This window comes from Oncorhynchus mykiss, chromosome 10 (assembly GCF_013265735.2).
Source record: "Oncorhynchus mykiss isolate Arlee chromosome 10, USDA_OmykA_1.1, whole genome shotgun sequence".
In the NCBI taxonomy this organism is placed as follows: domain Eukaryota; kingdom Metazoa; phylum Chordata; class Actinopteri; order Salmoniformes; family Salmonidae; genus Oncorhynchus; species Oncorhynchus mykiss.
The window spans coordinates 67,015,287-67,040,112 of record NC_048574.1 but is presented as its reverse complement, the minus strand read 5'-3'; the positions used below and the strand labels follow the sequence as shown (position 1 = coordinate 67,040,112).

Here is a 24,826-nt window from a genome sequence, read left to right as displayed (position 1 = left end):
GAGTACAGAGGACAAAGACATTAACCTCAATTAATTAATTTATGACAAATAAATAAAATGGGAATTTAAGGCGTTGTGTATGAGAGCCAATATCGCTTATCTCCCCCTCTCAAACCTCAAACACAGGCAGTTAAAACATGGTAATAGATTCTCTCTGGAAGCCACTGAAACTTTGATAGCACTCTTATTTCAATGCCCAAATTGTTCTTTTTCTGACAAGGACAAACGATAGTCATCCATCAAGATCCAATCAGACCCCGCCAAACAGGAGCAGGATGCGTCGCCCAAGCACTTCCCAAGCTCTTAAATACTATTTGCGTTGCCTTTGCAATTTTTTTTTGTTAAAGGGGGGGGGGTGGGGGGGGGGGGGGGGGGGGGCGATATTCAAAACAGTGAAACATCAAGGATTTCCAGGCTAGATAATTTGCACATACTGAAATGAACTTTGGTGAATAATGTGAGTGAGTGAGTGAGTAAACGAGTGAGTGAGTGAGTGAGTGAGTGAGTGAGTGAGTGAGTGAGTGAGTGAGTGAGTATTAATATTACTGTGTGGGAAGGGGGATCACTTTGGCTAGAGATTATGCAAATGATCCTCTATGACCTTTATCATTAGAAGCCGTACGTAGAGCAGCAACATGTATTTCATACATCACACACAGAGCACTTTGCTGAGGACAAACAGTCATTTATAACTTCAGACGGGACTCATTCGGGTACAGTCAGTGAGATTGCATATACGCAGAGGAGGTGGGATTTCTCACTTTGCTTTTTTTTCTCATTAATGCAAAGGGGCCCCATTGGCAGCCCCTCAAATCGCTCAAACGTTGCCTCTATCGCCGAGATCATTTCTTTTGATTTGCATAAACCATGAGTTGATAAGAATCTGAGAGGGGATAGGTTGAGGATTTGTCATACATATGACTGTGGCGCCAGAGAACCCCTTCCTCTTTGTCAAATGGTGTCAGCGGTGGGAGCTAGTCACAGCGCCAGCTCCAAATTAAAACGAGGGGTCAAACGCCTTGCTATGGAAATGGCCATGATTAAAGCTCGCCTTAAGCCGTAAGTGAGGTTCTACAGTACCCGTGCATTAATGCATGTCCTTCCTAGTCAAATGAGGTGTACTACACACACCATTTCAATAGCAGTGTATGTTAATTCAGCCTCCCTAATGTCGCTGTAATGTTGTTTATGTGTTTGACAAAGGTAGCTTCAGGGTCACAGAGGAGGCTATCGTCTCCATCTATACTCCTAAACGACGTTCATCGTGATGGGATTTCACTCCTTCTTTTTTGTTTATGACAGGATCAGACCATTTCATTTGCTCATTTTGAATATGATTTTGAATTCCCTGCTACAGTTGACCAATCCCTGATTGGATACGGGAATGGAAAGGTATCAGAAATAAAACAGTGATGAATACGCCAAACAGTTTAGATCAAAACCTGGAATCCATATCAAAACAAAAAGGTTACGCCAAACAGTTTAGATCAAAACCTGGAATCCATATCAAAACAAAAAGGTTACGCCAAACCATAACAGAGATAAGTGTTTTTACAGATGCTACATATAAGTACTATGCCATTTGACCACATTAACACACCTGAGGAATTAACAGAGAGGAACTTCAAGCTGCAGGTCTTTCAGATCACATGACTAAGTTCACGGCACCTGACTACAATAAGCACGTTGATATCCTTCACACATCTACCACTCCTCCATGTAATTACTACTCTAATTCCTTATGAGCACAGAACAAAAACTAAACAAGAGAAGAGAGAGAGAGAAATAGAGAGAGAAAGAGAGAGAGAGAGCGAAAGAGAGAGAAATATAATATTGCCTCTCCATAACATCACTGGGCTCGCTAAGATCAAAGCACTCCCATGGGGTGGCCATGCATGAGGCTGCAGACATAGCGCAACAACACACACACACAAATACTCAAAATGAAAAATGGAAATACGGTCCTAATTACCGATGGGCGAAGTATCACGCGCTCCCCAATTAGCAGCAATTAAGCTCAGTGTAAATTCTGCGACAAAGGGTCTGGAAATTACACCCTAATTATATTCTTCCTCCAGGGGAGGTGCGGAGATTTAGAGGAGAGGCCTGGGTGTAAAGAGAGGAGGGGAATATGAACCAAAATGTTGGTTTGTTTGTTAGGAAACCACCCTGTGTTTTTATCTGTTGAAATACGTTTCAAAAGAAGTGTATTGTGCTATTTTACAGAGAGAACATATTCTTATGCCACCGACTAGAATATGTACAAATCTATCTACAATTCACAATACATCTTCAGTACCCACAACACCATGTCCAAAGTCAAACAAACCATATTAAAACACCAATGTCACCTTCAAAAACACAACAAAAATGATATATGCGGTCACCAAGTCTGTGCTTTTGGATAAAGCATCATATTTTCTTAGTTTTGACAACATGCACACATCTGTCACTGCTGGTAGGTAATGAAGACATCCATATCCACTGCAGCAGAATTGCATAATTCAGCCATTACCGGAGGTATCCTCATAATCAGATGACCTCTACCCTTCAGGGCTGAACATAATTCAGCCATTACCGGAGGTATCCTCATAATCAGATGACCTCTACCCTTCAGGGCTGAACATAATTCAGCCATTACCGGAGGTATCCTCATAATCAGATGACCTCTACCCTTCAGGGCTGAACATAATTCAGCCATTACCGGAGGTATCCTCATAATCAGATGACCTCTACCCTTCAGGGCTGAACATAATTCAGCCATTACCGGAGGTATCCTCATAATCAGATGACCTCTACCCTTCAGGGCTGAACATAATTCAGCCATTACCGGAGGTATCCTCATAATCAGATGACCTCTACCCTTCAGGGCTGAACATAATTTTCCTCGGGGTCTGTCAATCTTAAAGTTCCCATTTACAACATCAAGTGAAGACAGGATCATTTATAGCTGGACATACATTTATCAGAAAGAAAATGTGCTTTCACTCCAGCAGTCCTAACAAAAAAAAATGAACATTTCATTAAATGATTATTATTCTTCTTATCAGTGGCGATTTTAGCATGTAAATCTTGGTGAGGCAACAAACAAAAGGTGGGATGCATGACAGCAAAGCCACTACACAATACTAAACAATACATTAAATGCACATTAATGAGCAAGCTAGGACGGACATAGTCAATATAACTGTTTGTTCAGCACTTTTGAAATGTACAGCGACAGAATTCAGAACATGGGCCATTCTTACAGTGTTCTCCCTGTACACCAAGTCAGAACCGTAGGATAAATAAAGGGGGCATATAAACAGACAATGAAAGCTCTTACAATATTCAATGATTACATTTCTCTAAAACAGACTATAAGCTACATGTGCTCCACCAAGTTAGAACAGTAAGTAAAATTAAGAGGTGAAAATAGACCAAATAATTAGGGTGAGGCACATGGGCTACTAACAGCTTACTACACAACATACACTTAGTATTACTTTCTTAGCTACAGTATACATATCTCCCCGGCATATTACATCATTTATGCAGCAGCATACAAGACATTTTTGGACTCGTCTTGTTGTGCTGTGCTCACTTGAACAGGAAGGTGGCGGTCCTTCATGGGAAAATTTTGTCATCAAACTTTGTCAAAGTCTCTGGATTTATGGTGCTTTCAAGACAACTGGGAACTCGGAGAAGAAGAAAAAAAATGTTGAATCAGGATGACGTCAGTGATCTTCAGGTCGTAGCTCGAGAAAGAGGCCCGAGTTCCCAATTTACAATTCAGAGTTTATCCAGAGTTCCCAGTTGTCTTGAAAATATTCAGAGTTAACAGCAGTTTTGATTCCGGCACAAATCAAGCTTCATTGACAGCATGGCCAATGATGAATGTTTATAATTTTAAACTAGGAAAAGAGACCCTTAATCTTAGACTTGGGACCACACAGCCACTCCACTGAATAGCAGGCTAATGTTTGCTTTGCAATGCTTGCAGATAGCTACTGATTCCTTCCAAACCACTCATTGTTGAATTTGCGATTTCCAACTTGTTGTGTAATGTTAATGCCCAATGGCCGATGAGCACCGATACGTTTAATCTATAATTTCTCTTCATATGACAAGGATTAAAAAGGATTTGCCAGTAGATTGTCAATTTGATTCATGATGATCACGGCTAGCTAAGATTTTGAAAGTATAATGTTGACATGATCAGTCCAAAAAAAGCTACTGTAGATAGGTGAATTGATGTCATTTTATCTGTGGCCAATGACCTTGAGCCTTCTTGGATGGGCCCTTCAAAGTAATTATGGCAGCACCCAATAGGCTTGAATTTCCGAGCTCTACCCTAAGATTTAGACTTTTATTTTGCAAAAAATGTGGGGCTCAAAACAGGGGTCGCCACTGATTATTATAATTTCCCAGTTAATTCATTTCCCAGGATTTTGAGGCGGACATGGCTGGGTGACAGACACAAGACACAGTGATGTCCCGTACCCTCTCTGTATTCTAATCTAGCGTTGTCCCCTCCTCTAAATGTGTTAGTGTGATGCTGGGCTGTGCATCGTGCCCTCCTATCAATGCGTTAGTGTGATGCTGGGCTGTGCATCGTGCCCTCCTATCAATGTGTTAGTGTGATGCTGGGCTGTGCATCGTGCCCTCATCTCAATGTGTTAGTGTGACGCTGGGCTGTGCATCGTGCCCTCCTCTCAATGCGTTAGTGTGATGCTGGGCTGTGCATCGTGCCCTCCTATCAATGTGTTAGTGTGATGCTGGGCTGTGCATCGTGCCCTCCTCTCAATGCGTTAGTGTGATGCTGGGCTGTGCATCGTGCCCTCCTCTCAATGTGTTAGTGTGATGCTGGGCTGTGACAGGCTCATCTAGCATGGCTGTCTGGTGTATTCATGAGGCCCTCCTCTCTCTCCATCACACAGCAATGCCCATTATACAGCACTTATGGTACAATGGCAGCAAGCATGCCACCTAATCATGTCAAGTGCTGCACTTCATGGGCTTGGAGGAGAGAGTGAGAGAGAGAGGCGAGCATGTGAGGAGAGAGCAAGAGAGAGCGAGTGAGAGAGAGAATGGGGGTGGGGGGGTGGGGGGTTGAGGCTTGATGGTGCTGGCTGATCACCCTGTGGTTGCCAAGGTAGTGGATGGATACCTTGTCAGTGGACTGGGTTGATATGGTGGAAAACAACTACATGAATACTGCCGCTACTCACACATTTTTAAAGAGTGCCACTGCTGGCCTTAATGACTCCCCGATCAAAAATAAAGGTTAAACAAATAAAAATGATGAAAGTAGGAGAAAAATTATGTAATAGTTACATTATTTCAAACATTTTAGACTCCCTCTCCTATAGGTGGCTCTGGTCTGGAGCGAGAGAAGGAGAGAGAGACCAAGTAAATCCAGAGAAATAATAAAAGCTGAAGGTCCCTGAGTAGATGGATCCCCTCCATCTCCCTCCATTCTCTGCAACATCACGCCAGTATTTCATGTGCCCTTTTCTGCTTTCGCTGCAGAACAAAGCCGCTGGATGCCAGAGATAAAAAGCGGATTTTTTGGTAAATGGCGAAAGTGTGGAAATAAATGACCAGCTGTGGCCTGAGTGTAATTACAGTGGCTGGGAGAGCAGCGATCTATCACGAGACCCAGGAGAGCAGGTGACACACACAGCGCCATGGGGTTAGTCAAAGGAGATAACTAACTAACTACTGGACCCTGAACAATCGATACTCCCCAGATATTGCATCCTAGGAGAAGGGAGAGAGGAAAAAGAACGTAAAAACTTCCCCAATGGCTTTTTATTGAGATATTGATCAGGGCCCTCTAATCAGGACCTTACTGGGCCAAGGCCATATACTTTCTTAAGGGTATATGGAACGGATAAATCTGGAGAGTTGCCACACTACATAGAGGAGGCTGAGCTCTGAGGCTCTAGACGGTGGGATGTAATAGGTCTTTCTGGAGAGGAAGGAAGAGAGGGGAGGGGGTTCACACTGTATAACAGGGATTCATTACAGAGCTGAGGAGGAAGAGAAAGAGGAGGGAGATGAGGAGCAGGGAGAGGAGGAGGAATAAGGGGAGGGAGATGAGGAGCAGGGAGAGGAGGAGGAGTAAGAGGGAGATGAGGAGGAATAAGAGGAGGGAGATGAGGATGAGTAAGAGGAGGTAGAGGAGGATGAGTAAGAGGAGGGAGACGAGGAGTAAGAGGGTGAGGAATAGAAGGTGGGAGAGGAAGAGGAATAAGAGGGCGATGAGGAGCAGGGAGAAGATGAGGGAGAGGAGGAGGAATAAGAGGGAGATGAGGATGAGTAAGAGGTAGAGGAGGATGAGTAAGAGGAGGGAGAGGAGGGAGATGAGGAGGATGAGGAATAAGAGGTGGGAGAGGAAGAGGAATAAGAGGGAGATGAGGAGCAGGGAGAAGAGGAGGAATAAGAGGAGGGAGAGGAGGAGGAATAAGAGGAGGTAGAGGAGGAGGAATAAGAGGAGGTAGAGGAGGATGAGTAAGAGGAGGGAGAGGAGGAGTAAGAAAATGAGGAATAAGAGGTGAGAGAGGAAGAGGAATAAGAGGGAGATGAGGAGCAGGGAGAGGAAGAGGAATAAGAGGAGGGAAAGGAAGAGGAATAAGAGGGAGATGAGGAGCAGGGAGAGGAAGAGGAATAAGAAGAGGGAGAGGAAGCGGAATAAGAGGGAGATGAGGAGCAGGGAGAGGAGGAATAAGAGGAGGGAAAGGAGGAGTAAGAGGAAGAGGAATACAAGGGAGATGAGGAGCAGGGAGAGGAGGAGGGAGAGGAGGAGGAATAAGAGGAGGGAGAGGAGGAGGAGTAAGAGGAGGGAGAGGAGGAAGAGTAAGAGGAGGTAGAATAATAAGGAAGGGGAGTGAGAGGAGGTGGGAGAGAAGGAGGAGCAGGGAGAGGAGGATGAACAGGGAGAGGAGGATGAGAGGGAGAGGAGGAGGAGAGGGAGAGGAGGATGAGAGGGAGAGGAGGATGAGAGGGAGAGGGGGATGAGAGGGAGAGAGGGATGAGAGGGAGAGGAGGAAGAGAGGGAGAGGGGGATGAGAGGGTGAGGAGGATGAGCGGGAGAGGAGGATGAGCGGGAGAGGAGGAGACACACCTGCAAAATAAACTTTTCTACACTAAACACTGAAGATTGAATTCACCCAAATCACTCCTAACTACCAGTCTCAGAAGAAAACTAATAGCTCCATGATCATGGACTAAATCCCTTAAACCTTGGATCCCTAAAGAGTGAGAGCATCAGTTTCATTCCTCGATCCTGCGATGAGGCTTGTTTAACCGTTAGCCGTCCATGGTAAGTAACATATGGACAGCATCAACCGTTAATACGTTCCATCATGACATGTTGTTACTATTTCTTACAAGCCCAGCCACTGTACTGTAAACACAGTTAGAAGCAAATGTTATCATTAGGGCATATTCTAATTCCTATCCATAACCCTTGACATCACGCCTGCACGGTAGGGCCGTGCAGAACAGATACGCATCATTTTATATAATGTATGGAATGTTGGCCTGTCAAACTTTAACATGCTCCTCTCTGGAGATTTGGAGAACAGGAGAACATCCCTCCTCCTACATCCCAGACACGCGTGGCGTGATGAACGAGGTCGAGGGTTTCTCTTTAAATCCGTTTAAGGCTCGCCGCTCCAGATTTCCCCTCCCGATAGCGACCGTCTCATTTACTAAAGATGAGCATCATTGACGTCTCGGCTTTCTTCTAAACCCTCGTTGTTTACAGTAAAAACTGTTTACGGCTTAAAACCGACTGCAGATGGATGTCCGGGGCAGAACCTTCGCTCAACTCTAACTTTCTCCTGGGGCTAATTGATTTTGGAGTAGGCCTCGGACAGAGCTAAGCCTAAAGAAAACAACGATCAATTCAGCTAGGAGAGAGAACGGAAGGCGGATGTTGTAGAGTAGCGCCGTTGTCCGACAGCTGTGCTAGCTCTGCACGGCATGCTGGGTCTGGGTCAGCACGCATGTTTGTATCACGGGCCCTCCAGTGTTTATAAGCAAAGCAAAAAACATTAACACCATTGAAGTCACCGCAGCTAAAGATGCTAACAAACGCTGGAAATGCAGTGGTAGGTCTCAGAGCATGATGTTACATTGTGACCGTGTAACTAAATTGTAAGCCATTACAAAAGCACTTAAGTGCTAAAAAGGTCATTGTCTTATTGGCCTACCGCCCTGATACAATCACCATAACATTTCCACACAGATTATAATCCTACCGTGACATTTTATTCAAACTAATTCAATAGAACGTCCAGCTTTTTGCCAGCCTTGACAACAATGATGTACTGCTATGGATTATGAGACATATACAACAGATAGGTATCAGGATTAGGGTAGATTTCAAATCCTGGTCTGGTGTTTATTCTAGTCCCTGAACTCTGCTATGGGAAACTGATCAGCAGATAGGACCGAGGGCCTCGGAGTTTTACAGAACACAAACAAGTACTTGAGAACATGCTCTGAACCTTCTCCAGGCAAACATTACAGATGACTCATCGTGTGTGTGTATGTGTCTCTCTTCCCAGACATCCTGGGATAAACATTGATGCTTTAGGTCCTGATTGTAACCCAACTTCCTCATTCAGTTTCTCCCTTAAACGATCTCAGCCCAGCTGCACTGTACGACCCATTAACATTCAATATGAAGCAACGATGCAGCTGGACGGACCTGGTAAATGTATCATAGTGTATGTCGAGCAATGTCAATCAGCTATAGGCTGTATACGTTTCCATGGGAATTGTGACCTATTTTTCCTGTCAATGAAGGAGTGTTTGTGTGTTGTGTTTGAGTGTCTCTCTCTTTGTGTGTGTGTGTAATCAAGGACTGATGATTGGCTGAAATTAGTCTGTGGCAAATGCGAAGGTTATTATTTATTCATTTTATGACTGGTAGACAATGCAAGACAGAGGTAAGAATGTGTGTGTGTGTGTGTGTGTGCGCGCGCGCGCGCGCACTGGGCTGGATAAGAGCAGGGGTTAGTGGAGTGTATACAGGTCCTTTGTTTCTACAGGATGCGTGCGTGTGTGTGTTATGTTGTATTCTACGAACAGTGAGACTCAGGGTGCATTCCAAATTGCACTATTTTCCCTAATAATACACTATTGGCCAGAGCTCTATAATAAAATAAGATAAAATAAATTGTAAAAACACAATTTTCAAAATTACACAAAATAATAAAACCGGATCAATCTTCCTTAGATGGGTAACAAATTCTCTTCTCAGGTTCAACAATAGCACAATGGCTATGGTGTGTTGTACACAAAGGAAACTGGTCGATTGTCCCCATATAGAATTAGTAGATGAGAGAACAGCATCAACCCCATCTCCCTGTCAGTGTAAAGCCCAGAATTCTTCTATTTCACCCTGATGGTTCTGGTGGAGCAATGACATACTACAAGATAAAACAGTAATGCTAATATTGATAGTTTGTCCATTACAGGTCAGCTAACTGTCCTGGGAACAGTTACAAAGCTGTTAGTTTCCATCTCACACGGCCGGATCGATGCAGAGGCATACTGTTTCAATTCTGCCAGAATTGATTTTTTCTGTAACACCCCAACCCCGGAGCATTCATCTTTCTGAAGGAAGGGAAGATTTGATTTACTGAAGAAAAATTGGAGTGCGCATCACAAAGATCTTTTTTTTTTGCCGGGCGGCGAGAGAGCGTGACACACAACAAAGATGAATGTCCCTACGGCTGGGAAGGCTCTAGCCCTCGGCTGTTCCATTACAACACGGTGGAGTGGCAGAGGAGAAGGATGAGCTGCTTAAAGGGAGGGAGGTAGAACAAATTAAAAGAGAAAGGGGGAGAGAGAGAAAGGAAGAGAGGGTTGGAGAGATAGAGGGAGATAGAGGGGAAAAGGCGAGGAGGAGGAGAGCGATTAAGTGGAGGAGAAACAGAGGTGGTGCACCTTCAAACATCCCCAAATACATGACCTGACGTCCAATAATCATCTCCATGTTACACATTTGGCAGAAAACACAACACTAACTACGACTCATAATCTGAACTTGTACTCTCCCTCCCCTCAAACACTGTGCTTACCCTCCCACACTCTGTCCCACACTGTACTTTCCCTCAGTGCAGCTACAGTACCTTCTCTCCTCATTTCTCCTCTCGCTTCTCTCTCCTCCTCCTCCTTCTCCCTCCTCCTGTAACTTCTCCTTCTCCTGTAACTTCTCCTTCTCCCTCCTCCTGTAACTTCTCTTCCTTCTCCCTCCTCCAGTAACTTCTCTTCCTTCTCCCTCCTCCTGTAACTTCTCTTCCTTCTCCCTCCTCCTGTAACGTCTCTTCCTTCTCCCTCCTCCTGTAACTTCTCTTCCTTCTCCCTCCTCCTGTAACTTCTCTTCCTTCTCCCTCCTCCTGTAACTTCTCTTCCTTCTCCCTCCTCCTGTAACTTCTCTTCCTTCTCCCTCCTCCTGTAACTTCTCTTCCTTCTCCCTCCTCCTGTAACTTCTCCTCCTGTAACTTCGCTTCCTTCTCCCTCCTCCTGTAACTTCTCCTCCTGTAACTTCTCTTCCTTCTCCCTCCTCCTGTAACTTCTCTTTCTTCTCCCTCCTGTAACATCTCTTCCTTCTCCCTCCTCATGTAACTTCTACTCCTTCTCCCTCCTCATGTAACTTATCTTCCTTCTCCCTTCTCCTGTAACTTCTACTCCTTCTCCCTCCTCCTGTAACTTCTACTCCTTCTCCCTCCTCCTGTAACTTTTCTTCCTTCTCCTGTAACTTCTCCCTCCTCCTGTAACTTCTCTTCCTTCTCCCTCCTCCTGTAACTTTTCTTCCTTCTCCCTCCTCCTGTAACTTTTCTTCCTTCTCCCTCCTCCTGTAACTTCTCTTCCTTCTCCCTCCTCCTGTAACTTCTCCTCCTGTAACTTCACTTCCTTCTCCCTCCTCCTGTAACTTCTCCTCCTGTAACTTCTCTTCCTTCTCCCTCCTCCTGTAACTTTTCTTCCTTCTCCTGTAACTTCTCGCTCCTCCTGTAACTTCTCTTCCTTCTCCCTCCTCCTGTAACTTTTCTTCCTTCTCCCTCCTCCTGTAACTTTTCTTCCTTCTCCCTCCTCCTGTAACTTCTCTTCCTTCTCCCTCCTCCTGTAACTTCTCCTCCTGTAACTTCACTTCCTTCTCCCTCCTCCTGTAACTTCTCCTCCTGTAACTTCTCTTCCTTCTCACTCCTCCTGTAACTTCTCTTCCTTCTCCCTCCTCCTGTAACTTCTCCTTCTCCCTCATGTAACTTCTCCTCCTTCTCCCTCCTCCCTCATGTAACTTCTCCTCCTTCTCCCTCCTCCTGTAACTTCTCCTCCTTCTCCCTCCTCCTGTAACTTTTCCTCCTTCTCCCTCCTCCTGTAACTTTTCCTCCTTCTCCCTCCTCCTGTAACTTCTCTTCCTTCTCCCTCCTCCTGTAACTTCTCTTCCTTCTCCCTCCTCCTGTAACTTCTCTTCCTTCTCCGTCCTCCTGTAACTTTTCTTCCTTCTCCCTCCTCCTGTAACTTCTCTTCCTTGTCCCTCCTCCTGTAACTTCTCCTCCTTCTCCCTCCTCCTGTAACTTCTCCCTCTTCCTGTAACTTCTACTCCTTCTCCCTCCTCCTGTAACTTCTACTCCTTCTCCCTCCTCCTGTAACTTTTCTTCCTTCTCCCTTCTCCTGTAACTTCTCCCTCCTCCTGTAACCTCTCCCTCCTCCTGTAACTTCTCCCTCCTCCTGTAACTTCTCCCTCCTCCTGTAACTTCTCCTCCTTCTCCCTCCTCCTGTAGCTTCTCTTCCTTCTCCCTCCTCCTGTAGCTTCTCTTCCTTCTCCCTCCTCCTGTAGCTTCTCTTCCTTCTCCCTCCTCCTGTAGCTTCTCTTCCTTCTCCCTCCTCCTGTAGCTTCTCTTCCTTCTCCCTCCTCCTGTAGCTTCTCTTCCTTCTCCCTCCTCCTGTAGCTTCTCTTCCTTCTCCCTCCTCCTGTAACTTCTCTTCCTTCTCCCTCCTCCCCAGCATCCAGAATGAATTTCCATGGTACATTAGTCAGCTTATTAGGATGTAATGAAGGAGGGCGTTGAGGAAAAGGGAGTGTGTCCTCCGAGACATCGCTCTACCGTTCTCCATCATCTACCCCTCATCTCTCTCTCTCTCCGTCCTCATCTCTCTCTCTGTCTGTCTGTCCGGCCACTTTGCCGGGTGTCATATACATGAAAGATGACTTGTCTCCTGACCCAAATAAACACCAACGCTGCCTAGATGCTCTGTCGGGCCACTCACTCGCTCCATAAAAAAAAGTGAGAAAAAAAAAAGAGTGCTGCCAGTCGCTTCATCTGTGGCCACCTCAGAGCTGGTTATTCACGTTGTGTCTGTGGTCTTGGATCAGACTGCTGGCGTGTTGTACACCAGAGTCTCCAGAGGATGTGACTGTAATGTAAGGATGAACAGGTAGTATTCTCTGTCTGTCTGTCCTGTCCCTCAGTGCACGTAATGACGTGTGTGTGTGTGTGTACACCAATGACGGCCAAGGGTAGATCTCAGATCAGAAAATAGAGTTACTTCCCTTTGTGAGAGGGAGACCTTCCTAGACGTTCCAGTACAATGGAGAGAGAGGTGGAAGAATAAAGGAGTGAGAGAGAGAAAGAGAGAAGGAAATAGAAGAGAGAGAGAGAGAAAAGAAAAGAGAGAGCGAGAGGAGAGAAAATGAGAAGAGAGAAAACCACCTAACACCTCACGTCTCCAGGGGCCAGGGCTGGTGTAAGCTGGATATTAAGACACAAATTGCATTCAGGCGGGTCACGGCGTGTCAGATGATATTAGATGCCTGCCGTGAGGAAAACAACAATTCCCATCAGCCTGTTCTGTGAGAAAAATAATATTTTCATTTTCGGCCCCTTTATTGAATAGAAACTTCAGGGAATACGTCTTCATAGGAGCTCGTGAATTTTCCATCTCTCGACAAAGGTCGTAATCATGGCTGCGTGAACCCTTTGTTGCTCCCAGATTTCATTTTCACCCCCGCTGATAGAAAAGGAGTGTGTGGGTCTTCTCTCCCTCCCTCACTTGTTTTCTGTAACGTTGCAGCACCCACATGTTTTAGCCTGCGTGCGTGCGTGTCCGTCTCTCTGTGTTTTGTCCTTGTGCGTGTGACTGTGTGTGAACAGCCTATATCGTATCCCCCCCCCACACACACACACACACTGCTGCCTGCATGGGGTCCCCATCGCAGAGCTGCGCCACCTGACCTTCTCGGTAATTGACCAAAAATATTGATGCAATGGCACAGGTCTGATTGTGATTTATTAAAAGCTTGGGCCCGGCTCCCAGGCCCGATGCCAGCGGCTCCCTGCTCCCAGCCTGGCCCATCGGCAGCCATTAGGAAAACCATCAATACTGTAGCAGCACAATAACACAATGAAAGAAAGGCACGGTAATGGGGAAGGGAGAGTCTCTCTGGGCTGCGGAGGTGCATAGCAAATAGCTTGGCCTTGTTGTGTAAATATACAGAGAGAGGAAGAGAGAGAGAGAGAGAGAGAGAGAGAGAAGAGAGATTACTCTTTTGGAACTTATGCGAGGATAATGTTTACTGTAAAAAAAAATGGTTTATTTCACTTTTGTTTATTATTTATTTCACTCGCATTGGCAATGTAAACATATGTTTCCCATGCCAATAAAGCCCTTTTAATTTAATTTGAGAGAGAGAGAAGGAGTGAGAAGGGGAGAGAGAAAGAGAGAGAGAAGTGTGCAATACAATATTGCCTCTCCATAACATCACTGGGCTCGCTAAGATCAAAACATAGAGGAGAGGATAGAGAAGTTGAGAAAGGGGAGAAAGAGGAGAGAGAAAGAAGAGGAGAGAGAAAGATAGGGAGAGAGAAAGATAGGGAGAGAGAAAGATAGGGAGAGAGAAAGATAGGGAGAGAGAAAGATAGGGAGAGAGAAAGATAGGGAGAGAGAAAGATAGGGAGAGAGAAAGATAGGGAGAGAGAAAGATAGGGAGAGAGAAAGATAGGGAGAGAGAAGAGGAGAGAGAAAGAAGAGGAGAGAGAAAGAAGAGGAGAGAGAAAGAAGGAGAGAGAAAGAAGAGGAGAGAGAAAGATAGGGAGAGAAAGAAGAGGAGAGAGAAAGATAGGGAGAGAAAGAAGAGGAGAGAGAAAGATAGGGAGAGAGAAAGATAGGGAGAGAGAAAGATAGGGAGAGAGAAGAGGAGAGAGAAAGAAGAGGAGAGAGAAAGATAGGGAGAGAAAGAAGAGGAGAGAGAAAGAAGAGGAGAGAGAAAGATAGGGAGAGAAAGAAGAGGAGAGAGAAAGATAGGGAGAGAAAGAAGAGGAGAGAGACAGATAGGGAGAGAAAGAAGAGGAGAGAGACAGATAGGGAGAGAAAGAAGAGGAGAGAGACAGATAGGGAGAGAAAGAAGAGGAGAGAGACAGATAGGGAGAGAAAGAAGAGGAGAGAGACAGATAGGGAGAGAAAGAAGAGGAGAGAGACAGATAGGGAGAGAAAGAAGAGGAGAGAGACAGATAGGGAGAGAAAGAAGAGGAGAGAGACAGATAGGGAGAGAAAGAAGAGGAGAGAGACAGATAGGGAGAGAAAGAAGAGGAGAGAGACAGATAGGGAGAGAAAGAAGAGGAGAGAGAAAGATAGGGAGAGAAAGAAGAGGAGAGAGAAAGATAGGGAGAGAAAGAAAGATACTCATGGGAGGCAATCTAAGAGACCAGAGAATCATTTTATTTATTTTTTTAATGTGGGGAAAGGAAAGAGAGAGAGAGAGACCCCCTGAGCCCCCCAGAGCAACCACAAACTGAGCTCACACAGACGAGTCTCAGGAGAGTCAACTCAGACTAACAAGAGGGAACCAACCGACCAACAGCAGGCTGACTCTCCAACCATTATATACTGTACCCAACCTGCCAGCACACAAACAGCACAGGCCATCATTAGGGAATACCCCCATTGACTTCTAACTGGCCTGTTTTGTTGAAACCAACATTGAGCTTTCTAAGCTTTTCTATAGTTTTAATGGCTGGAGGGTTTGTTTAAATCTCTTTCATCTCTGTCCAAAGTCAATGTATCATGCATCCCATACCTCGACTCCCAGGAGGGAGGCTGGGAGATGATGAGAACACAGTCATTACAGTGGTCTTAATGGATGTGTTGTACTCTAAGGAAAGCTACGGCTCATTTAAAAGTCAGGTGTATCCTCTTTTTTTACCATTACCATTGCCAATGCTCAATGTTCTTATTATGTGAAGTTTTGGCAGGAAGTTAGGACACTAGGGAAAAAAAACAGCAAAATCGGACCATTTCCCCAATACATTGCTTCATTTGAATTGGTATGTTTGTATGGAGATTGGAACAGAGTCGCAGTACTTTAGACTGAACATGTGATGGTGCTGAGTGGAACCTGATGAAGGTGTAACTAGACTGAAGACCAAAAGCGAATCATTTGATTAGTTGAATGAGGTGTGTTAGTGCTGGGCGGGAACGAAAGCCCGCACCCCCAATAGAGCTCCAGGAACAGTTGGAGAAGCCCTGCTCTAGACTGTAGAACTACGTAGACTTTTACCTGAAGGCAGAGCTTCCCCAGGCACCGTGTTTGTCCGTCAGGATGTTGACGATCTTCTGGATGAGCTGGGTGGCTGTCACGTGGTCGCGGTACTTGGCCGCTCGGATCAGGTGGTCGCACATCTTCTCCTCATCACGCTTCTCAGCCGAGTACTGGGCACAGTGGGACTGGGAGTCAAAGAACAAACGTGACAACAGGTCAACTTCTCTGTCAAAAACACAATGACGTAAGCATCATTACAAATGAATTGTATGCGCAGTGCTCAATACAACCTAATTTATAGTACATTTAAAGAGAAATCCAGGAGGTATGTATTCTGAACAGAAAACTGGCGTACACATAGTATGCGACTTCATATTGTATGTATGGAACTAGCATGTATTCTGGGGAAAATGGTATAGGCTACTACACACCATGTAAAACAACATAATGTAAGGCTCTAGCAGCTGTGTGTGTGTGTAGAAATGCTACCTTGAGTAAAACCAAATGAAAATCTGGGGTCATTTTCTGGCCCTTATGTCACGTTGATTAATAACAGCGGACATTATAGTTACTAATGCCTCCAGGGCTCCGAATCACAAAACAGAGGTTCATTTTTCTCTGTCTGAATGTGTTATCAGAAATGGCCTTTGAACTCAGAGTAGATGGTATATACAATAACACCTATACTGAGGGGAAAAAACAGCCAGACTTGAAATGTTCAGCTTCAGTGCTAAGATAAAATGAGCAAAATATAAAGCCGAGTTAAACTGTAAAATAAAGTAATATATATAACTGACTGGAAACATTTGAATACACTAACAGCCGTTAGCCACGTAGTGTAAAAATACAAGCAACAAAGAAATGAGGAATACACGCTACTATCATGTACAGTACCTCAGGCAAAAGTCCCGGCCATATTACTGTGATTTCAGTGCATCCATTGGATACTGAAAGGTTACAGCATCAATACCAGCAACTCTTAATGCAATTCCCAATGCTCAAATGAAATGAACCTAAAAGGCAGCCCATTGGTGGAGAACACACACATACATCCCCAGCTCTACAAATACAACCTGCCTCACCAGGAACGTTAGCAACCAAGTAAACACAGGAAAGTGCTCGATAATGATTGGTCCTCCTCTCCAATTGGAACGGTGACTTTTCATACCTGACAGGAAATCTATAGGTCTGGATCACATTCTGGAAGGCTATTCTGGAGGGGCTATTGGGCCCTAATTATCAATCTACGTGTCTTTGTGGGGCATTAGAGTGGTCCTTGACCTTAAAGCATGATGGCCCAACATGTGCGTGCGTGTGTGCGTGTGTGTGTGTGTGTGCGCGTGCGTGTGTTGAAAGGAAGAAGAGCAGTAAAGGGAGGATAGGGTGAGGGAATTTTTTATTTTATATTTGTATTATTCCACCTTTATTTAACCAGGTAGGCCAGTTGAGAACAAGTTCTCATTTGCAACTGCGACCTGGCCAAGATAAAGCAAAGCAGTGTGACACAGACAACACAGAGTTATGAGAACGATGCTGAATGTTTGAAACGTATGTTATCCCCCTGGAACAGACGACTGCGTGTCTGTACTTTACTACGGGACAGAACTAGAAACGTTCTTTCCAGCCGGTCTTCACGTGTGACTTCTGCGTTACTAATCAGCAGTGCTGCAGCTCAAACACATCATCGTAAACACGCTGGTCATTCACCGCGGACCCAAACACCTAGTCCCCCATAGTGACGTGTGCTTTTCTAACGGGCCCGGCGGCGAGGGGAAGTAGTTTCACTGAGCGACTCCCCTCTGAAATAACAAGCAAACAGCTGAACACATAACAGGCCCATTAATACTAGGCCTCCATTTCGGGGTAAAACGATGTGGAAAAGACATGTCAGAGTGTAGAGTCTGGGGGTCGTTCCACTGCTCTGAAATCGTCATACAGAGGATATTAGACTACTAGGGTCTGGTTGGTTCTTACATACTCAGCCTGCTAGCTCTAGATGACTACATACTAACCTACCTCCATCCTCTACTCTTCCAATAGGCTGACAGAACAAAGAGCACTGAGTGAGTCAGGGAACACTTTTCAACACATCACCCCTTCGCTAATTTCAAAGGGAGCGGGGAGGGGGGGAGAGAAACAGATCATCAGGAACAATGTCTAGACTACCTGGTAGCCAGATTTAAACATCAGGATCAATGTTTAGTCTACCTGGTAGCCAGATTCAGACATCAGGATCAATGTTTAGTCTACCTGGTAGCCAGATTTAAACATCAGGATCAATGTTTAGTCTACCTGGTAGCCAGATTCAGACATCAGGATCAATGTCTAGTCTACCTGGTAACCAGATTTAAACATCAGGATCAATGTCTAGTCTACCTGGTAGCCAGATTTAAACATCAGGATCAATGTCTAGTCTACCTGGTAGCCAGATTTAAACATCAGGATCAATGTTTAGTCTACCTGGTAGCCAGATTTAAACATCATGATCAATGTCTAGTCTACCTGGTAGCCAGATTTAAACATCAGGATCAATGTTTAGTCTACCTGGTAGCCAGATTCAGACATCAGGATCAATGTCTAGTCTACCTGGTAGCCAGATTTAAACATCAGGATCAATGTTTAGTCTACCTGGTAGCCAGATTCAGACATCAGGATCAATGTTTAGTCTACCTGGTAGCCAGATTTAAACATCATGATCAATGTCTAGTCTACCTGGTAGCCAGATTTAAACATCAGGATCAATGTTTAGTCTACCTGGTAGCCAGATTCAGACATCAGGATCAATGTCTAGTCTACCTGGTAGCCAGATTTAAACATCAGGATCAATGTTTAGTCTACCTGGTAGCCAGATTCAGACATCAGGATCAATGTCTAGTCTACCTGGTAGCCAGATTTAAACATCAGGATCAATGTTTAGTCTACCTGGTAGCCAGATTCAGACATCAGGATCAATGTCTAGTCTACCTGGTAGCCAGATTTAAACATCATGATCAATGTCTAGTCTACCTGGTAGCCAGATTTAAACATCAGGAACAATGTCTAATCTACCTGGTAGCCAGATTTAAACATCAGGATCAATGTCTAGTCTACCTGGTAGCCAGATTCAGACATCAGGATCAATGTCTAGTCTACCTGGTAGCCAGATTCAGACATCAGGATCAATGTCTAGTCTACCTGGTAGCCAGATTCAGACATCAGGATCAATGTCTACTCTACCTGGTAGCCAGATTTAAACATCAGGAACAATGTCTAGTCTACCTGGTAGCCAGATTTAAACATCAGGAACAATGTCTAATCTACCTGGTAGCCAGATTTAAACATCAGGATCAATGTCTAGTCTACCTGGTAGCCAGATTTAAACATCAGGAACAATGTCTAATCTACCTGGTAGCCAGATTTAAACATCAGGATCAATGTCTAGTCTACCTGGTAGCCAGATTCAGACATCAGGATCAATGTCTAGTCTACCTGGTAGCCAGATTCAGACATCAGGATCAATGTCTAGTCTACCTGGTAGCCAGATTTAAACATCAGGATCAATGTCTAGTCTAACTGGTAGCCAGATTCAGACATCAGGATCAATGTCTAGTCTACCTGGTAGCCCGATTTAAACATCAGGATAAATGTTTAGTCTACCTGGTAGCCAGATTCAGACATCAGGATCAATGTCTAGTCTACCTGGTAGCCAGATTTAAACATCATGATTAATGTCTAGTCTACCTGGTTGCCAGATTTAAACATCAGGATCAATGTTTAGTCTACCTGGTAGCCAGATTTAAACATCAGGAACAATGTCTAGTCTACCTGGTAGCCAGATTTAAACATCAGGAACAATGTCTAGTCTACCTGGTAGCCAGATTTAAACATCAGGAACAATGTCTAATCTACCTGGTAGCCAGATTTAAACATCAGGATCAATGTCTAGTCTACCTGGTAGCCAGATTCAGACATCAGGATCAATGTCTAGTCTACCTGGTAGCCAGATTCAGACATCAGGATCAATGTCTAGTCTACCTGGTAGCCAGATTCAGACATCAGGATCAATGTCTAGTCTACCTGGTAGCCAGATTTAAACATCAGGATCAATGTCTAGTCTACCTGGTAGCCAGATTCAGACATCAGGATCAATGTCTAGTCTACCTGGTAGCCAGATTTAAACATCAGGATCAATGTCTAGTCTACCTGGTAGCCAGATTTAAACATCAGGATCAATGTTTAGTCTACCTGGGAGCCAGATTTAAACATCGGGATCTATGTCTAGTCTACCTGGTAGCCAGATTCAAAAGAGGAAGTCAGATGATGGTGAAGTCAGAGGTAAAAGGCACAAGACAGGCTTTTGGAGAGCGAGCGAGCAGGTGAGGAAACTGTGTGTGTGTGTGTGTGTGTGTGTGTGTGTGTGTGTGTGTGTGTGGACGGCATGACTTGAGACCTTATGACTTGAGACAGTGTAATCATGGGCAGCACCTTCCATTACATGAGCTGGCTGACAGGGTCGGAGGGTGACGGGCGCTGGCGCCTACTCTGGTGGAAAAAGGTGCCCGGAGAAGACAGACTGATAATGGGTTGGCATTAATCGAGTAAATTACATGGAGATGTGTCTCGGACAATTCACGCAAAGCTCAAGTCAATAACCAGAGAAACGTCTGTGTGATTTAGAAAGGAAACAGGCCTAACCACTGGCTAAATTACACTAGGATTATGATATGAGAAGACAACATGAATAGTCTCACACACACACACACACACGGGTCAGGAATTCCAGCACATCTCACAGATACAAATCCACCGACTCAACTGCATAAGTGCAATTCAAAAGGCCAGAACATATGGCATAGGTTTCTGCGTGTAGAATAATACGCTGTCAACCCCCCTCTAAATGCTGTAGTTGTTGTCACGGTCTCCCATCAGGGCCTGAGGGGTTCACCAGTATAATGAGGGTGTGAGTGGGGATACAGGCCTCATTACCAGATATAAAGCCTGTGTTTATCACTTACAGTGAGTGACAGAGCCAAGGACCTTGAAATGTTTCTGTGCCACACTGTCTCAGCCTTCAAGGCGCTTGTTTCATGACATCACAAAGCGCTCAAGGTTCTGCTGGAGAAACGGGCGACGACACACACACACGACAGTGGGATCTTATTAAAGCAATGCTTGATGTGTACTCTCTGCCTTGACATTGTGTGGTGCAGTAGAGAAGCCAGCTAGAGACACACAGAGGGGTCGGCTATCGCCTCGTTGTCTCGCGCTCCTCTTCCAATCTCTCACGTCCTCCGACAAGCCGTCCCCGGAGGGTTTCATTTTAAGTGGGGAACCTGTCCGCCCGGGGTGCGTGTCCTTGTCGTGTTCTGAGAGGGAATGCAAATATTCCTAGGAATAAGGAATTCCTTACAGAACGACGGGAGGAGGGGTTACTAGACAAAAGAGAGATGCTGAAACAATTGGTTTCTGAAGAAGATTCCCCCTCGCACTTGATCTCTTGCCCTCAAGTTTAAAACGGCCAAATAAAACACCATCAGGTGAACTCAGACAAAGAGTTTGGGGGGGAGGGGGGTGTAGAAAGACCAAGGAGAAAAATGAAGGCCTAAAAGCACAACGGCGAACAAAAGTCATCGAATGTCGACGTCTGACAGCCACTTCAATTCTGAAATGATGCCCTGTCAACACCGCGCTCGCAGAGTATTGATTTTTCCTGCTGAGGAAAAAAATTATCTCATCCAGCCAAACAGATCCCAGAGGCATGCATCGTCCCGATAGTGGCCATCAAGGTTAACGCAGGCGCAACACTTATCAAAGTATCTCTCTCATCCCTCTCTCCTGTCCCTCGCCTGTGGCTACTGTGGGTTTTTAATGGACTGGTCACAATGCCTAGTTGGCAGGACTCTTCATCTCTCCTCCCAGCGGCATCCTCTCCTCTCTTTCGCTCTCTCGCTTTCCTCGTTCCCTCTCCCATTCTCTCCCCCCCCCCCCATTCCTCCCTGCTCAAACCAGCAGCTGTGTCAAGCCCCACTCCAATCAGTAGCTACCATTAGTCTAAGCTGGGCTGAAGGTTCCATCCACTCTGACTCCAGAAGCACTCCAAGGTCGCGCCAGCACGTGACGAATCACACCTGTTAACGGTCCTCTCCGGGGTGAAAAATAGTCAAATGAAGGCAGAGGCGCTGCAGATGAAAAATAATCCACTTCTTCTGGAACGCTGGCTAGCGCTCGGCTAGTTGTCTGGATGCAGAGTAATGATTCCAAACAGAAGAGATAACAATAGGAACGCACCAAGGACATGCCCTTTCTTCTTTTAGTGCTGTACATTTAACACATTTAACTCCACATCAGGATTGTGTCTGCCTTAAAAATACATTCAATTGCACTTGAGAATCTGCTTATTCCACATATTTATTTTGATGAATACACAGCCTTATTCAATACTATACCACATAATTATCCTTTCCAAGAATTCCTCTCCAACTCCTCAGTAAAATGAAATCAATAAAATGATGTCCCTCTATGGGATAACAAAGATAGTAGGCAAGGCAAGAGCCCTACTCCAGAGACTAAAGTGTCAGTTAGTATGTAGTAAAGGGGACTAGGGAGTCGGGAGGAGGTGCTCGTATATGTGCTATTCACAGCTCTGGGTCAGCTGGGCAAAGATAATGATGTGAGGAGCGGTGCAAGAGGCATCACCTAGGGACTTAATTACACAAAGAGAAGAGCCAAACACTGGGATACTAGTCTCTCTCCCCCTCTCCCTCTCCCCTCCTTCTCTCCCTCTCTCCCTCTCTCCCGGGTAAGTACTCTCTCTCTGAGGGTAGAGGTAGACAGAGATATAGAATACTGCTGGGTAAGTACTCTCTCTCTGAGGGTAGATGAAGACAGATATAGAATACTGCTGGGTAAGTACTCTCTCTGAGGGTAGAGGTAGAAAGAGATATAGAATACTGTTGGGTAAGTACGCTCTCTCTCAGGGTAGAGGTAGACAGAGATATAGAATACTGCTGGGTAAGTACTCTCTGAGGGTAGATGAAGACAGATATAGAATACTGCTGGGTAAGTACTCTCTCTCTGAGGGTAGAGGTAGACAGAGATATAGAATACTGTTGGGTAAGTACGCTCTCTCTCAGGGTAGAGGTAGACAGAGATATAGAATACTGCTGGGTAAGTACTCCCTCCCTGAGGGTAGAGGTAGACAGAGATATAGAATACTGTTGGGTAAGTACTCTCTCTCTGAGGGTAGAGGTAGACTGAGATATAGAATACTGTTGGGTAAGTACTCTCTCTCTGAGGGTAGAGGTAGAGAGATATAGAATACTGCTGGGTAAGTACTCTCTCTCTCAGGGTAGAGGTAGACAGAGATAGAATACTGCTGGGTAAGTACTCTCTCTCTGAGGGTAGAGGTAGACAGAGATATAGAATACTGCTGGGTAAGTATTCTCTCTCTCTGAGGGTAGTGGTCGACAGAGATATAGAATACTGTTGGGTAAGTACTCTCTCTCTGAGGGTAGAGGTAGAGAGATATAGAATACTGCTGGGTAAGTACTCTCTCTCTGAGGGTAGAGGTAGAGAGATATAGAATACTGCTGGGTAAGTACTCTCTCTCTGAAGGTAGTGGTAGACAGAGATATAGAATACTGTTGGGTAAGTACTCTCTCTCTCAGGGTAGAGGTAGACAGAGATATAGAATACTGCTGGGTAAGTACTCCCTCTCTGAGGGTAGATAAAGACAGATATAGAATACTGCTGGGTAAGTACTCTCTCTCTCTCTGAGGGTAGTAGTGGTAGACAGAGATATAGAATACTGTTGGGTAAGTACTCTCTCTCTCTGAGGGTAGATAAAGACAGATATAGAATACTGCTGGGTAAGTACTCTCTCTCTGAGGGTAGAGGTAGACAGAGATATAGAATACTGCTGGGTAAGTACTCTCTCTCTCTCTGAGGGTAGTGGTAGACAGAGATATAGAATACTGTTGGGTAAGTACTCTCTCTCTGAGGGTAGATAAAGACAGATATAGAATACAGTTGGGTAAGTACTCTCTCTCTGAGGGTAGAGGTAGACAGAGATATAGAATACTGTTGGGTAAGTACTCTCTCTCTGAGGGTAGATAAAGACAGATATAGAATACTGTTGGGTAAGTACTCTCTCTCTGAGGGTAGAGGTAGAGAGATATAGAATACAGTTGGGTAAGTACTCTCTCTCTGAGGGTAGAGGTAGACAGAGATATAGAATACTGTTGGGTAAGTACTCTCTCTCTGAGGGTAGATAAAGACAGATATAGAATACAGTTGGGTAAGTACTCTCTCTCTGAGGGTAGAGGTAGAGAGATATAGAATACTGCTGGGTAAGTACTCTCTCTCTCAGGGTAGAGGTAGACAGAGATAGAATACTGCTGGGTAAGTACTCTCTCTCTGAGGGTAGAGGTAGACAGAGATATAGAATACTGCTGGGTAAGTATTCTCTCTCTCTGAGGGTAGTGGTCGACAGAGATATAGAATACTGTTGGGTAAGTACTCTCTCTCTGAGGGTAGAGGTAGAGAGATATAGAATACTGCTGGGTAAGTACTCTCTCTCTGAGGGTAGAGGTAGAGAGATATAGAATACTGCTGGGTAAGTACTCTCTCTCTGAAGGTAGTGGTAGACAGAGATATAGAATACTGTTGGGTAAGTACTCTCTCTCTCAGGGTAGAGGTAGACAGAGATATAGAATACTGCTGGGTAAGTACTCCCTCTCTGAGGGTAGATAAAGACAGATATAGAATACTGCTGGGTAAGTACTCTCTCTCTCTCTGAGGGTAGTAGTGGTAGACAGAGATATAGAATACTGTTGGGTAAGTACTCTCTCTCTCTGAGGGTAGATAAAGACAGATATAGAATACTGCTGGGTAAGTACTCTCTCTCTGAGGGTAGAGGTAGACAGAGATATAGAATACTGCTGGGTAAGTACTCTCTCTCTCTCTGAGGGTAGTGGTAGACAGAGATATAGAATACTGTTGGGTAAGTACTCTCTCTCTGAGGGTAGATAAAGACAGATATAGAATACAGTTGGGTAAGTACTCTCTCTCTGAGGGTAGAGGTAGACAGAGATATAGAATACTGTTGGGTAAGTACTCTCTCTCTGAGGGTAGATAAAGACAGATATAGAATACTGTTGGGTAAGTACTCTCTCTCTGAGGGTAGAGGTAGAGAGATATAGAATACAGTTGGGTAAGTACTCTCTCTCTGAGGGTAGAGGTAGACAGAGATATAGAATACTGTTGGGTAAGTACTCTCTCTCTGAGGGTAGATAAAGACAGATATAGAAT

General features: G+C 44.9%; 1 protein-coding gene across 5 annotated transcripts in view; it reads right to left on the bottom strand.

The window, feature by feature from the left end:
* The window catches only part of LOC110533189 (lipopolysaccharide-responsive and beige-like anchor protein), a 388,104-nt gene that overhangs the window by 206,448 nt on the left and 156,830 nt on the right, over positions 1-24,826 (bottom strand). For all 5 annotated transcript variants that reach the window (XM_036933632.1, XM_036933634.1, XM_036933635.1 and 2 more), the window contains exon 37: positions 15,557-15,723. In XM_036933632.1, coding sequence (XP_036789527.1) covers positions 15,557-15,723 — 167 coding nt within the window. The remainder of the gene's footprint in view (positions 1-15,556; positions 15,724-24,826) is intronic.